The sequence below is a fragment of the Aquila chrysaetos genome, chromosome 25 (assembly GCF_900496995.4).
Source record: "Aquila chrysaetos chrysaetos chromosome 25, bAquChr1.4, whole genome shotgun sequence".
In the NCBI taxonomy this organism is placed as follows: domain Eukaryota; kingdom Metazoa; phylum Chordata; class Aves; order Accipitriformes; family Accipitridae; genus Aquila; species Aquila chrysaetos.
In genome coordinates this window covers 8,319,598-8,334,765 of record NC_044028.1, presented here as the reverse complement: position 1 = coordinate 8,334,765, position 15,168 = coordinate 8,319,598, and the positions used below count along the sequence as shown (strand labels likewise).

Here is a 15,168-nt window from a genome sequence, read left to right as displayed (position 1 = left end):
ACTAAGCACTTCATTAATCTTTTCTAAGTTACAGATAGCATTTAGGGAAATCAGTTAGGGTTTTTTTTTGTTGGGTTTTTTTTTGTTTGTTTGTTCGAAAATGCTGCCTTTTATTGTGCAAAGTCATAGTTCTTTCAGAAAGAAAATGAAAATTATGACCTTATTTAAATAGAAGGAGTTAAAAAAAAAAAAAAATCTAATGCAGCTGCTTTGGCTGTTAAATACAATTATTGGCTGAAACAACCAGAATCTGAAATCCAGCAGCTCCAAGCATGACTACTCTCATACCTAGCAAATTCTATAAACTGATGAAGTGGTAGAAATTGTGACTGGCAGTTTCACAGTGCAAGAAAATAGCTACACCATTAAACAGAAAAGTTTCAAGTCTTTGCAAAAAACAGAAAATAAGTTAAGCCATGAACTATGAATCCAAATTTGAATTTGCCCAAAGTTGGGGAGTGAAGAATTGAGGAGAAGAAGCTTTTGCCCGCTCCAAAAAGGAAAATCACCCACAAAGTTCAAGTTGTCCCTACACATAGGAAAGCTTCGGTTTCCCTCTTTCTGGTTAAAGACAGTAACTGTCCCTCCTCCCCCCCAGATCAATATTCCAAAATTACTTTTATCTTGTTATGAGCACTGAAAAAAGAAAAAAGATGACATGCTGATATAAATGCAGTAGTTATTCACTGCTCAGAATCATGCCCTTTAAGACATCTCAAATACATGTAGCATAAATAGCAGTATTCCAAGATATTGGATGTTGCAGTTAACTTTTGAACAATGCTAAGTAAGTTTGAAAGAGCCCTCTGAGTTTCACTTATTTGGTGGCTTCTTGGTTTCTTCAGGTAGAATCGCTATTTGAATTAAAGACACAGCATGTTTGTTTAACAAAACTCCCTTTGTACGCATGTAAATAACTACCGCTGAACAAGTATTCTAGAATTTGCCGTATGTGCCTGGTCATTTAATAGTCAAGTAACCACAATGTTCTAATCCTTTCTTTTCTCTCTTCCATACAAAATACAATTTCATATAACACCAGCTGCTAAGTCTCAGGAACAATTTGGTAATGAATATTTGCTTTTTCTTTTAAAATAAAATTAACACAAGCCCTATATTTCCATAGAGGAGAACCTTAAAAGTTTTTGCAGATTCTAGACCTTCTTTTCCCAGAATCTTCCTAACAAAGCTATAGCTGTGACATTACTCTGTAAAATTTTATTGTCATGAGAGGAAGATCATGTGATACCCAAAGACACCATTCTGTTATTCTTACTATTTTTATGACACAACTCACATCTTTCTAGATACTGTTCACACAGTAGAACTTTCAAGTTCAAGGAATTCAAAACAGACACTTTCTGTTTACAAGAAATACAAGACACAAGACAAGTGAAATAGTATCAAGCTTTTGTCTATTATACTACTAACAGAATGAAAATATTTATATTTAGTACATACATGGACCCAGAAAGAACAGGAATACTATCACATTTGTCTTATTTTCAGGCAAGGTCATTCAGACAGAATTTTATTATTATTTTTCAAATATAGTGCTATGCCTGAACTCCAGTCAATTTAAAAAGTGAAGACAAAAATTAACTCCAGATTTCACCAATAATACTTTAACAGTGATGTTGAGTAAAAAAATATAAATATTGAAAAAAGATATAAAACTATTAGGTTCTGATACTGGTATAGTATATATGACATCAAAAGCAGACACAGAACAATACCTAGCCCCTACTGCCTTTATTTGTACAAATTAAATGCAACTGGGATTGTTTTCCGGTCTATACCATTAAACTCTTACCCACCCAAACACGATCACTGCAAGTGAACTACCTATTGTCCCCAGGCCCTTGATTTGTGTTAACTCGCAAACCACATCCAGAAATCATTTGGGAAGGCATGTTTCAGGTCGGGCCAACAATGCCAAGGGCTATTCTAACAACTTAACAATATGGATTTTCAAGCTCTAGTGTCTGGGAACATCCCTCCTCCCACCCCAACTCTTTAATTTACTACTGCAAATGCTGCTGCTGTGCCTCTGTTGCTGTCGCCATATCTGAGGCAGTGCAACTGTGAGGCTTTTGTTCCAACAGGTAAGTTATCTCTTCCTATTCCAACTTCTTGCCGTTTCTTCCCGGCAGTGTACTAAAGATGACATCTCTTGGCATATATGGAGTCAGCGAATCACAAGAAAAAAAACAGGTAAATTAGGGGATTGTGTTAGGATAGAGTCCTGTATTCCAAGGATATGGGGAAGAAGAAAGGGCTACGTGACATTGAAGCTGTGTGTATCCATGGCAGGTAAGAATCCCAATGTCACCTTGAATTGCATCCATATACTGAAAATAATTTTCTTGAAAGACAGTTCCTGTCCCTGCTTACCCTGCTCCTCGCAACAAAAACTTAGAGTAAAATCCTTACTGCTACCTACCCCCAAATTCTAATGGTGACATAATTATTGGTCTCGAAATACTGATTTTTAAAATTACTCTTTTAAGGATTCAGGGGTTAAGATTCCAGTTTTCCTGACATCTTCTAATTCAGATTTCAAACAGAAAACAGTGATTGCACCTCTGTCATTAGTTGTTTTCATTTAGGAGGTAGTGAACAAAACCCAACAAAAAAAGCCCTTGACAGCTCCCCTCTCTGAAGCCAGACCCCATAGCTCTTTATTTTCACTAGACAACTTGATATATATTGGGTATTCATGTATAGCAGATATAGACCACATTGTGGAAACACAACAGGTCCACTGAAACACAGAGAACTCCGAGGAAGAGCTCCAGTACATCAACATCTGCTCAACATATATGTAAAACTGCTGGGAAAGATGAAGAAACAATTTATAGCTCAGTGCCTTCAGTAGCTGGAAGGCATACAACTAATGGATCTTTTCCCCATTAGACCAAGCAGTCTCTGGAAGTTTTTCAGCCTTTGCGCTGCCACAGTGGTTGATTGTTAGCAGAAGTGTCTGCACCAGTTTCTAGACGTGAACGCCCGAGAAGCAGCAAAAACCTTTGCAATGGAAATTCCCCTTTGGAATTTGCTCGGTTTAACCCAGGGTATGGTTAGCTGATCCTCACAGCACTGTGCAAGGCTCATCCTCTTTCCTAAGGGTTTGTGTTCAATTAAAAGACTTAGCTTCCCCCCAACACTGAGTCTCCAAGATGATCTAATGAAATAATTCTTAGATGATTTTCCTCTCTTCAACATTAGAAAGAAGCATAATATGTATTTTTTTCTTTCTACTGAAGACTAGATTCTTAAAGCAAATGAAAACCTGGCCGTGCTTCTAGAGCTCTTTTTATACAGTTAAACCACTGTTGCTGTCTTTGAAGTACTGTCCAGGAAGAAATATCTAGCACACTTTTTCAAAAAGAGAGACTGTCACTGGCAACTCCCTCTTCAGGATCAGGTATAAATTTGATATTGCCAAGACATTTCAGATCAGTTAAAGCGATTGCAATATTTTGTTCAGCTTCAGAAGTTATAGGGGGAAAGAGCCACTCAGAAATCAATTTGTATAGCTATCTTTTCTTATGATGTCTTACAGTTTTACAGCTTCTCTTACTTGCAGTCCAAGGAAAAGGTCATGAAAATGAGTGGGACTGAACACCAGTGCAAAACTGCAAGTCATACATTAAAGCTAGATCTCAAAACTTCTAAAAAGGTAGAGATAGACGAACAAAGAAGAATTTCTGATCAAGAGAACCGCTAATTTTAAATTGTCAAAAGTCTCAGAAAATATCACAATCTTGTTATCTGCCATGGGATGCCATGTACAAAGACATGGGAATAAAACTTTTGCCTTAATCCAAACGGACATCACAAAGTAAGAAAAAACCTGGGAGAGACAAAGTGGTTCACAACACAACATTTGCCTGTACAGCGAGGGACACACACCCGCCCTCCTAATTGTCAATCCAGTGTCCTATATTCTAGTGACATACTACCTCTCATGAGCAGAATAATTAACCAGAAAAGAAGAGGAGGCACATGATCAGATCCTACAGCTTTCTATTATTTAGGATGAATGGAAATAAAGGGAAACACTTTCAAAACAGGCAACTGGAAACATCTTTTTATACAGAGAATTTTAGAGTTGGCAAAAGTGACCTTCCAAGAAAAAGCATACAAGAAACCTATTCTGGTCATTCGAGTCATTAAATACTCATATAATCTGGTGTAAGAGTTGCTATGTGCCTTTCACCACATGAAACCAATGTGAGTTAACCAGCCTGGTAGCAAGGAGCTGACTGAAGAGGAACAAGCCTTGTATTTCCACTTGTTGTGTATAGGTATTATATCTTCCGCAGTTCCTGACAGTCACATAAACAACGTTAATCTTCAAAACAAATGACAGCCATTGTGCCTTCCTGTAAATGCTCAGCTTTGCTTTTTACTTAAAGACACACCTCACAGAACAATAGCTCAGCAGGTATGAATACAACTAAACAATGCATAGACTCCCTGTAGTTTCAAGTTTACATCCTGCAGGCACTTTTGCCAGAGTGGATAACAATGTATTTGGGTAGAAATCTGAAATTATAGAACTAGCACAGAAAAGTAGATCTTTATGTCTAACGTTACTCGTATTACCATCACTATAGCTATTCATAGCTAACCCTCGTATAGCTACTAATAATTTAGTTTAAATTGTTATTCCTCAATTTGGAAAACAGTAAAATTAAGTTTTTGGAAAAAGTCTTTAGTGTTGCTACACTATATCTGAGAACCCACTTGAGAAGATTCAAAAAGCTTTATAGAAAGTAAATCATACTGTGCTCTACTGTATTTGAACCTTTTTGTACATGATTGCATTTCATCTCCTCCTTTAGCTTTTTAAATCCACAATACGGTTTCAGAAGGGCACAATTAAGCCCTCAACACACCTCATGTTAAGCTATCTCAGTTGGAAGTTAGCTTAATATTGTTTTAGAACAGGTTTAACAGAATGGAAAAAATAGATCAGGATGCCAGTGTTTATTCAAAAAGACTAATTCTTATGACTAATTATTAGTCATCTTGATGGAACATTTCTTATTTAAGAGAAACATTTATACACCATCCATCAGCGTGTTTCAAATACAAACTTTTTCAGGTTATGAACACATGACTCAGGATAGACTAAGTAAGGTCAAAAGAGATAATCTGCAGTAAGATAGAACTGGACTTTATACACATACAAACTCCCAAAGGCTCCTCTTCCCCCAAGTTAGATTTATATTTCAGTGACACAAAACAACTGCCTTACAGCAGCATGTGCTAGGACCATAGGTGAATTTTAATTTTGGTAAATAAGTCTGGGAGTTTAATCTAATTGCAAGTCTTTTTAAAATACAGAAACATGGAATTTAGGGCTTTAAACTGAATTTACCAGATATATTTCCGGGATAAAACAATACAGCCTACTAAAATAATTCTACATGCCCCTGTTGAGAACGCATGCCCCTCAGGAAAACACAGTACTCTATTGAACAAACGAAGGTGGGGTTGTTTTGGGTGTTTTTTTTGTTTGTTTTGGTGGTTGGGTTTTGTATTTGTTTTTTGTTTGGTTTTTTTTTTTTTTTTTAAATTACACTTTTTTTGATAATCAGAATTTCTGGGTAAGATTTACTTGAATACAGAAAAACAGATCTTTAAAATCCAATTACCAACACCAATGAATTACAGCTATCATGCTATTATCAAGAGCTCCGGAAACCTCAAACCACAGGAGCAATAAGCGAGCTGCCTGCCCAGCCCTTGGACCACACAGACAGAATGACATGTCTGTAACTCAGTACTTTCCTGTTTTGTCCCCTTTCCCCCGTATTGTGTGTATCATAGCTGGATGCCAAATAGTTTTCCCCCATATACAGCAGATGAAATGAAACTGTATGAGCTGCAGTGACACACAAACGCATAACAACTTTCCTGGTGTTACCAATTGACGTAGTCTGTGTGTGAGGGGGTCATACAATGTCCCCTCAACAGCATGCCACACCACTGCAGTAAGTTACAAGGGCAGGGCAATGTCATACCAGTGAACCTCTCAGCAGTTCCTTGGCAAAAGGGAGGCTGTGGCCCTCTTTAGTCATAGGCTTCCACACCCTTAGGCTTCATTTTGCACGTGCCATTCCTATCATGCATTAAAGTGATTATTCAGGTATTACATAAAGAGTAAATGTCAGCCTTGATTTTTGTGTGTGCACACATACACGTATTTGTGGATTATGTTGTTTATTTTGTCAGGTTAAGTAAAAAATGTTGAGGTATTCACTTTCCAATGTTGTTGCCAACAAAAAGGATGAACAAGATAAAAATACGAGGGCATTACTTAGCCACCTGATGACTTCTGTAAGTATATTTTGAAGCTTTGTATAACACAGGTTACTACGTATTTAATAAATCCAATGGATTAGCACTGTAAGAAAGAAAAAACAAAACAAAACACAAAAACAGACTAGCAAGGCATTCAATTTAATTTTCTATTATTTTTCCAGGTCACCCAAAAGTTGATTTTTTTTTTGAGAAGTCGAAAGCCTGCATTTGGTCCTGCAGCACACAGATGCCATCACTACACTACACTGAATTAGTTTCCCCAGACCAAGCCTTTCTTCTTATTGGTAGGAGAAACACAAACACTGCTCCTGATTTTATCAATACCAGCATGGTGTTTTAAGCACTGTATTGCTAGGATGGTACACAGCAAGAGTAGAAGTTACATGAGCATTATTAAACAAAGGAGAGCATGTTCACCATGCAGACTAAAGCACAGCACAAAGAGGTGTTCGTTTGTTTTAGATGAGGGAGCTGTGATTACAGTCACAGCAAATGCTGAATACACAGACTAGTGCTCTCTGCCCTTAAGAAGTAAAGAACTATTTTCAAGATTTTAACTTTGATATGGAAATAACTGCTTTAAAGTAGACCCAGAATCCATTCTCCATCTGAAGCAGCCTTTATACCTTATCTGGATAAAGTTTCAATTTTTAATGAGGGCAGGGCAGGAGGGTTTCCAGGCCTGTGAGTACTAGCTATGTGATGCAACATACCAGACCTCTCAAAATACCCATATAGAAGACATTTCATCACACTATCAACATTAACTTTGTATTACTGTGTTTTTGCTGGTTGTTTCAGTCTTAAGTATCCCTTCAAATTAGTTTAAAAAAACAAAACAAAAGGCTAAACTTTCCTAGGAAATTAGTACTGAAAAACAAGGAAGGTTTTGTTTATTTAGAGGTCTGTCGTTCCTTTAAAGCCTACTTTATATTATATCCATTAAAACACACAAGAAATTTTCTTCCCTCTCCTCTGTAAAACTGTTTTAGCTACATTCTGGAAGTCAATAGACAGGGCAGGACATTCCTTTGTCAGCACAGCCCTGAACAGTGAACTTCCCAGGTTTCTCTTCTGTGAGCCTGTATTTACAGGCTGCTCTTCTGAGAGAGCAGAATTTATGTTTGCTTATGGCCTTGCCATGAACATAACTGATATCAAAAAGCACCAGACCGTTTAAGATGACCTGCACCAATTCTAGAGGACAAAATTCATAGTGAAGTAATTTCATTTTTTCAGTAGTTTTGCATGAATTTGATATCCAAGTCCAAAGTAACCAAACAGCAAATACAACATGACACCAATACAACTGGACTACTTGAAGGAGTAAAGTTGACTTAAGTGTGTTGGAGAACAACAAAACTAACAGCAAAATACTCCAGTAAATGTTTTTAGAGACCTCTGAATGATAACAACAACATCTTCAGAAATATGAAAACATTCAATAGTAAACTGGTAAGATTTAGTAAACAGTAAAATAGAACAATCCCCCCGAAAGCTCTCCTTTGGGCTCAAAGCTACAAATGCATTGCAGCTGTAAGTTCATTTGCATGATTAAATGCATTTGCAAATTTAAGTGCTTTTTCTAGTACAACACAACATACAGAATGAGGTACAGATCCAGTATTGCTATTGCTACTCAACCAAGTATGTTTCTTAAGGGAATTTTGCCCAATTAGAATTGGTGTGTTTTGGAAGGGCTGAGTTTATAGAGAGAAAGAGTTCAAAACAAGTGTCTAGTGCCCACGTGCAAAATATTTTTAATTCCACAAATAACAAGGCATTTTGGAAAGTTTAAAAGTCTACTGACTCAAATTAGACTACTCTCACCAGTCGGTGCTTTGAGGCAGTGCTAGGGTGTACCATCATAAATCTGATTATCAGGTCGGGATGCAGGCAAACAACTTAATTCAGCGTTAAGCCATTTCTAGGCTCCGACCCGTATGAAGAAACGGTTCAAGCAGAGGACCACAACCACCACGATCTCCAAACCGCCTTATCATTACAACACACTGAGGGAATTACGGCTCGCTGGAGAACTGAGCCTGCTAGAGAGGGAGAAACCAGTCTTGAAGCCTGCCTTGTCCCGGAGCTGTCGCTCCCAGCTGTAAAGCGGCCCAACCCGTGCGGTCGGGGCCACGGTCGTGCCCGCCCCGGGGGGCTGCGGCGAATCCCCGCCGCCTCCCGGCGCAGCGCTCGGGCCGCGGGCGGGAGGCGGCCGGCGGGCGCACACCGCCTCAGCCGTACCGCGGCGAGGGGAGCCGAGCCTCCCCGCTGCCTCCACCCCGAGCCCCTTCGGGTTATTTACAAGCGAGCACCGAGCAGTCTTTGACACACTGGGTCGGGCGAGATCACTCACAAGGGAGGAAAAGAAAAAAACAAAAAAATAAAGTTTGCTCCTTTTCTGCGTGAGGAGCCGAGGCTGCCCTGAGCCCTCCCGCCGGCCCTCGCCTGTGGGCGGGCGGCCAACGGCCCCCACCCCAGCCGCCGCCGGTGCCGGCCAGCGGGGGCAAAGGTGGCCGTCGTCTCCTCAGGCGAGGCGGCGGCGGCGGGAAGCCCCCTCCCCGGCCCGTACTCACTTTGTAAGTGCTCTCCGTCAGCTTGTTCACCTCCTCGGGGTCCCGAGACATGCTGCCGGCGGGGAGGCGGCCGTTGGGAAGAGCTTCGTCCTCCGGAGAGCGCCTCGGCCCCAGCCCAGCGCCGCCACAGCACACTCGACTTCTCCCTCGGCCGCTAAGAAACTGTCAAAAACTTGTGGAACCAGCCGGGCAGCGCCGCCGGGGCGGGGCCTGCGGGGCCGCGGCTGCCTGACGCGGCAGGACTGGCTCGGCGGGCGGAACGGCGGGGATCGCCTCACCTCGCCTCGCCTCGCTTCGCCTCAGCGGGGAGGGCGGGCGGCCCGCGCCGCCTCTACCTGAGTTGCCGCCGCCTGCTGCGTCGTCTGTGGCGCCTCCCCTCCCCCCCTCCCCCCTCCTCTCCTCCTCCTTCTTCCCGCCTCCCGCTCACGGGAGCCCGGGCCGAGCCTCTCCTCCACGGCCTCAGGGCTCCGGTCGTCGCGGCCCCGCGGAGTACCTCTGTGCCGAAGCGCAGCCAGGGCCCTTCGGAGGGCCCTTTCAGGAGGCAGGTCTGCTGGGGGTGTCCAGCGAAGTCGGAGGTAAACTCTTCCTCCCAGCAATTAAGTGAGGGTTCTGTAAGAATTAGTTAATTACTCGTGTCAGAATGAATTGGTGTAGCCCTAGCGGTGCTGGTGAGGCTGGGGATGGTCCTCTTTCTCCCTTCCGCAGCAGCCCCACGCGAGGGAGAGCCGTGGGGGTTGCCTCAGGGCCTCTCAGGCAAGGACAGAAATGTCTTTCTCCTGAATCCCGGTCCAGTGCACCACCTGAGCTGTGTGGTACACATTTAAGTTTTCTATTTCTCTTAAATATACACCAATAAAACAGTGCACCCAGTCGTCTTTCCTCTGTGAAATGACTCATGAGGCCTTCATGGTGGGGGTGTGTGTGTGAGGAAAGCTGGGGTAAGCTATAAATTTTTTTAGACCATAAATTGTCCAGAGATTGTGAGATTAATTTAAAGTATGCTAGTTGCGGTATCTTTCTGATAATGTAATACCGGCACTATCTTGAAGGACTTTGTGGGAATTTCATAATCTTGGGTATTTAAAACTCAGATGCAGTGCTAGGTGTTGAGTGCGTGAGGCGTAATCAACATCCTTACACATTAGACATCCTTCTCTTGGTCGCTGTCTCTCCCTCTGTTTCCCCCACTTTATTGCAGCAATAAAATCGTGGCAAGCATGCAACAAAAACCGGACTTGGAACAGAACCCTAGATGTTGGACTCTGGTGTGGGAGGAGGTTGTTATCAGGTTTCGAGAGCTGTAAAAATGTTTTCATTCAAGCAGGTGGAGGTGTTTATACCTTTAGAGCTACAACTTACCTTCTGGGAAAAAAGTGGGCACTTAGAGTGTTGTCTTGAATACAGCTAAAATCATGGGCAGAGAGGGAGTTTTATAAAACTTAATAATCCCAGGTAAAGTCTTTGCAGCTTCTGGTATTCATGGTATTAATTGTATTTCTGTAATAATCCAATTTATAATGTTATCCTATAGGTATAGTGAATTATTTGGGGTACAACTTTATGTTGTACACTAAGCAGTGTTTGCTCTTACAAACAATCCTCTTGAAAGTGATGTGGCTGCTTGCCTAAGCATGGAATGAAGAATCACACTGTATATTCCCAAGTCTTTTGTCTGAAGAGTTTTTATACAGCTCTGGAAACAGACTGTGCCAGGGTGCTACTGCTTTTGTGTTACCATATGCCAATGTGTGAAAAGGATGTTCCTCCCTAACAGGCTGGCATTCAAATTTGAGGGTGCAGGTACCTAAATGAAGAGGTAGAAAAGGACTTTTGCTTTCCTGACTCCTGCTAAAGGAGCTGGGAGTATATTGTATAGTAGGGAGTGTATTATTCCCATTAGGGGCAAAGCATTTGCCTTATTTCCTCTGAACGTTATGGAGCTCACCTAGGATTCAGTGTGTTTGTTTCCATTTGGTGTGCTAAGTTCAGTCATAGCAAATGGCAATGTAAGTATTAATGAAATATGCATATCAGAAAGAAACGATACGGATAATTAATGTAGGCAGAATTGTTTAAAAATATTATGATACTTAACATTGTGGGGATGCTTAACATTTCAAAATATACATTTCTAAACGTCTTCTTACTTTGTAAGCAGATGTAAATATTTTAAAGGTCTACTGAACTTAATATTCTCTTGTGTTCTTCTTGACCTTTGGTATTAGTTTCTGCAGTCTTCATGTACATACAATTTTTAGTGTTTTTACGTACTCTTCTCCAAGTTTTTAGTGCTGTAGACTATTAAAAAAATGGAAAATAAAGATTGAAATTAATAATACAGTTGTGAAGTAGTGGAGGAAAAAAAAAAAACCAAGAAGCAGCAGTTTTTAAAGAATACCTAAGTGGGAAATGAAGTTAGCAAGGAAGAATCCTTAATTTGGTGTAATGATTGCTTCTATTAATTCATCTATTTACAGATTAAAATAAAAATTACCATAAATAATTGAGACAATTAACACAGGAAAAAATGTTAACAGATGGAAAATAGCAGGACTGACCTCTCTTTTAAAGTAAGAGAATTAACAATGCTTTCTTCAAATTTCTGAAATGAGCATTAGAAGTAATAATATACAGAACCATTATGAGATTAGGTTGTGTGTTTATTGAGGAAAAAAGCAACAACTGTTTTATTGTTGTAATTAGATGCTAGTATAAAAACAATAGTGTGGAAAATAATTTTTATAACTTTATTCATATTTTCCTTTGTCACTACACTTTTGTATTGTTTTTCCCAAATCTTTAGACTCTTACAAGTATATACAGCATTTGGAAGCATTTTCTGTATTTTCTTTCTGTTGTAGTGTTAGAAATATTTTATGTACCAATCATAATAATTAGTAGTATTGCTCTGTCCTAGTTTAGTGTTGTGTTTTACTGTGTGACTGAAAAAGCTGAAACTTAACAGGCAAATCCAATTCTTAATTTATAAGTATCTAGGCCTTTCCTATAAATCATAAATTCTCAAATTCACTCAGAAAAAAAGTCTGCTTGAGCTTGTAATACAAATGCTAATATTTCATTCTTTTAATAGGGGATTTTTAATCTTGCATTGTGTTAAGATTAGTGTTACATTACTGACTTAGCTGGAATTAATCCCGATATGAGCAAAACCCATGAATTTAGAGCGGTTGAATGAGATCTCATTTTTGCAAGTTATTTAAGGATGCTCTTACATTTAAACATGTGTGCACTAGTCCTCTAGTTAACATACCAAAGTGGTTTGTCTGATCAGGACAGAATACTTAACAGCTTGCAAAACTGAAGCCTTAATGAATACATTTTTATGCTCTGTTGCCTACATACTACTGTAAGCCTTTATAATAAACATGCTAATATGAGATATATTATTTTTATTTAGAAGTTTCTGTTTTATCGTATTCATCAATAACACTGAATTTTGCGTGCAGCAAAATTTTTGTGTTTGAGTACTCAGGTTTGTGCATTTTGGAATTGCTTCTTAGAGACTCCAAAGAGTACTTGCTAACTTTGCGCTGGGGAGGAGTTCCGAGCATGGTTCTAGCTGTAATCAGTAATCATATATGCTCTCTGAACTGATTGGAACTAAAATTAATCTCATTACTTTTTTTTGATGCTTACTTTTAACATATATTGTTTTGCTGGCCAGAGAAGACGAAGAAGGAAGTATTCTTACTTTGGTGGTGAACCCATCCTGTGGTATTTATCTTTGTACTGCATCTCAAGCAATAACTGCATCTCAAGAATAATTCAGGTTAGAGGGAACCTGGCAGGTTAGTAGCTTACCTGGTCCAGTCTCCCATCAGAGTAGGGTGAATTTCAGCATTAGGTTGCTCAGGGCTTCATCCAGTTGAATCTTGAAAGTCCTCAGGAAGCAAAAGTTGAGGAACAGAGCTGAAACACTTCTATTTGAAACAACCTGTAACTCGGCAAGTAAAGAAAATCCTCTACAGTGTTATAGGAGACAATATTTGTTACGTTTTATGTGGGGCTATCCCCGGAGGTATGTTACCCATCCAACTGAGTTGCCTGTCCTTAACAGACATCCTACATGTTTTAACTAGAGCTTTGATACTGGACTGTAACACGTTGCTTATTGAGAAAACAAAACTCCTTCCTCACTACCTGTCATCTGCCTCACATTACGCTTCCCTGATGTCAAACAGAAATATTTGTAGGCCTGTAATTATGCATAATCTCCAACAGGCCCCCTGGCAGTTCAAAAGAGAACGACTTGGGACTTAAGCGTCTCCTGATCTAGTCCTTGAGATGGTTAAGGTGCTTCTGGCCTTTCACAGGTACATAGCTAGCAGGAACAGCCAGGCCCAGGGACTGGCCTGGAGCTGAGGCCATATGAATCTGAACCTGTCTTCCTGCATGTATTTCTGTGAAGTGCGTGCTCTGGGCCCAAATCTGGCAGTTGATTCCATGTTGGCCAAAAGCAGAATCGCATAGATTTGCTAGCAAAACTGCTGTTGAGGGACTAACTCAAAACAAGTGCTTACATTTACTCCTTAAGGAATGCCAGTTCTCCTTTATAGTATTTTAAGCTTTGGAACATGAGTAGCAACAATAAAAATTTTCCCATGCATTGTAGCTTTATAGAATTGAAATTGTAATGAGAAAATGGTATCATTGATGTATCTTTTGAAAAAGTACACACTCAGAAATATTCCTTTGAGAAAATACATGTATTTCTTTAAAATCAGTAATATTTTGATGTATGATTGTTTTCTATAAGTGTCTATTTGCATGTCAGCAGCATATTCAAATATTCATTGAAAACGATTTAAACATGCTGTAATGACCCATTAATGTCAGCTCATCATTGGATCTTTAACATGTGTTTTAAATAGCTTAATATGACTGTAACTAATTACATAAATTTCAGCTAAGCAGCAATCGCATATGCATGATATAGCCAGCTGTGGGCTATTTCATCCCCTGTGGTCATTAGCAGACATTTAACTCAATTAAGGAAAAAAAAAAAGTACACAGTGTGTTATTTAGTGATATCAAACAACATTCGGAGTCAGAGTAAAATTTTCTGAACAGGAAATTAAAGTGACTCTACCAGCTTGTTTTTCTGATTGATATGTATTTTTTGTTCTCTGTTGACACTTATAAGGAATTTTTCAAGTATTTTAATCCCCTTCAAGCTGACAATACAAAAGCACACTAAAACTCACACAAAGTGTCATTTGAAAGAAGTATATAAAACTTTTGAAGGCTTACTGAACCTTTTGGTCTGATTCAGCTCTGGTTAGTTAAATGGATTTACTCCATTTTTAAACTGATGCAAGCAAGCACAAAATCATTTTGTTCCCTACTGTTCATTGTCCTGAGCTGGTTTCAAAGCAAATGAGCTGTAACTCAGACCCACAGGTCAATTCAATAAGATAGTGAGTTCTCTGATCAAGGAAGACACTTAATCAAATGCGTAATTTAAACATGTAATTAATTCACTGTACTTTATGGAGCGGGGGGGGGGGGGGGGGGGGGGGGGGGTGGTCAAGGAAGTGCAAAATGCTTTTTGTGAACTCTTCTTTCTCCAGACTAAAAATGGGATGATGGTTTTGTCCTGGAGATAGATGAATGCTTTGGATGCTTGTATTGTGTGTCTCAATTGTCTCATGTTGCAAATTATTTTGGCAGTATTACAAGATGAATTATAATCTGATTTCTTCATTGTGGTTTATTTTTTGAGACCGGAAAGAATGTATGGTATAGAAGAATGCATTTTTTTAAATTTTTTTTTGAGATTTCTTAGGATTTAGACAAAAATTAGCATTCAAGGGAATCTAATAGGCAGTACTGTTAGCAATGCTAATCTTTTTCTGCTGCTAATTGAAATATTTAATTCAGAAGTGTTATACCCACACATTTTGTGATTGCTCACTTCTTGCTGAAAGTACATGTGCTTACTTTAATTCATATGCTGTGTCCACTAGATGGCAAGCAAGCTATGCATGATAGAACAAAATAAACTTGCATAATCTTTATGCTCAAGGCTTTCTCAAAGTGCTTTATAATGTAACAAGATAGATATTAGTGGTAAGGAAATGGAACAGCCTTTATATTGCTTATACACAGCCTTGGAATTTTTTCTCAAGAGTGTAAGTGCTGTTAGGATGTTCATGTTATTGAAACCTAAATATGCCTTGGGATCTGTAACTTTATTTTGGAAGTCAGCACTAGCAGCAAGCCAACATCCTGG

The 15,168-nt window shown here is 39.5% G+C and overlaps 1 protein-coding gene and 1 long non-coding RNA gene across 2 annotated transcripts in view; one reads left to right on the top strand and one right to left on the bottom strand.

Moving 5' to 3' along the window:
* Window positions 1-9,144, bottom strand: part of BAIAP2L1 (BAR/IMD domain containing adaptor protein 2 like 1) — a 44,349-nt gene extending 35,205 nt beyond the window's left edge. The window contains exon 1 of the mRNA XM_030002056.2: window positions 8,916-9,144. Within this exon, the coding sequence (XP_029857916.1) occupies window positions 8,916-8,966 (51 nt within the window). The 5' untranslated portion in view covers window positions 8,967-9,144. The remainder of the gene's footprint in view (window positions 1-8,915) is intronic.
* LOC115335819 lies at window positions 1,222-4,073 on the top strand. The gene is made up of 2 exons (XR_003921549.2): window positions 1,222-3,427; window positions 3,566-4,073. It is a non-coding gene; the product is annotated as an uncharacterized LOC115335819 (long non-coding RNA).
* Window positions 9,145-15,168: the final 6,024 nt, after the last annotated feature.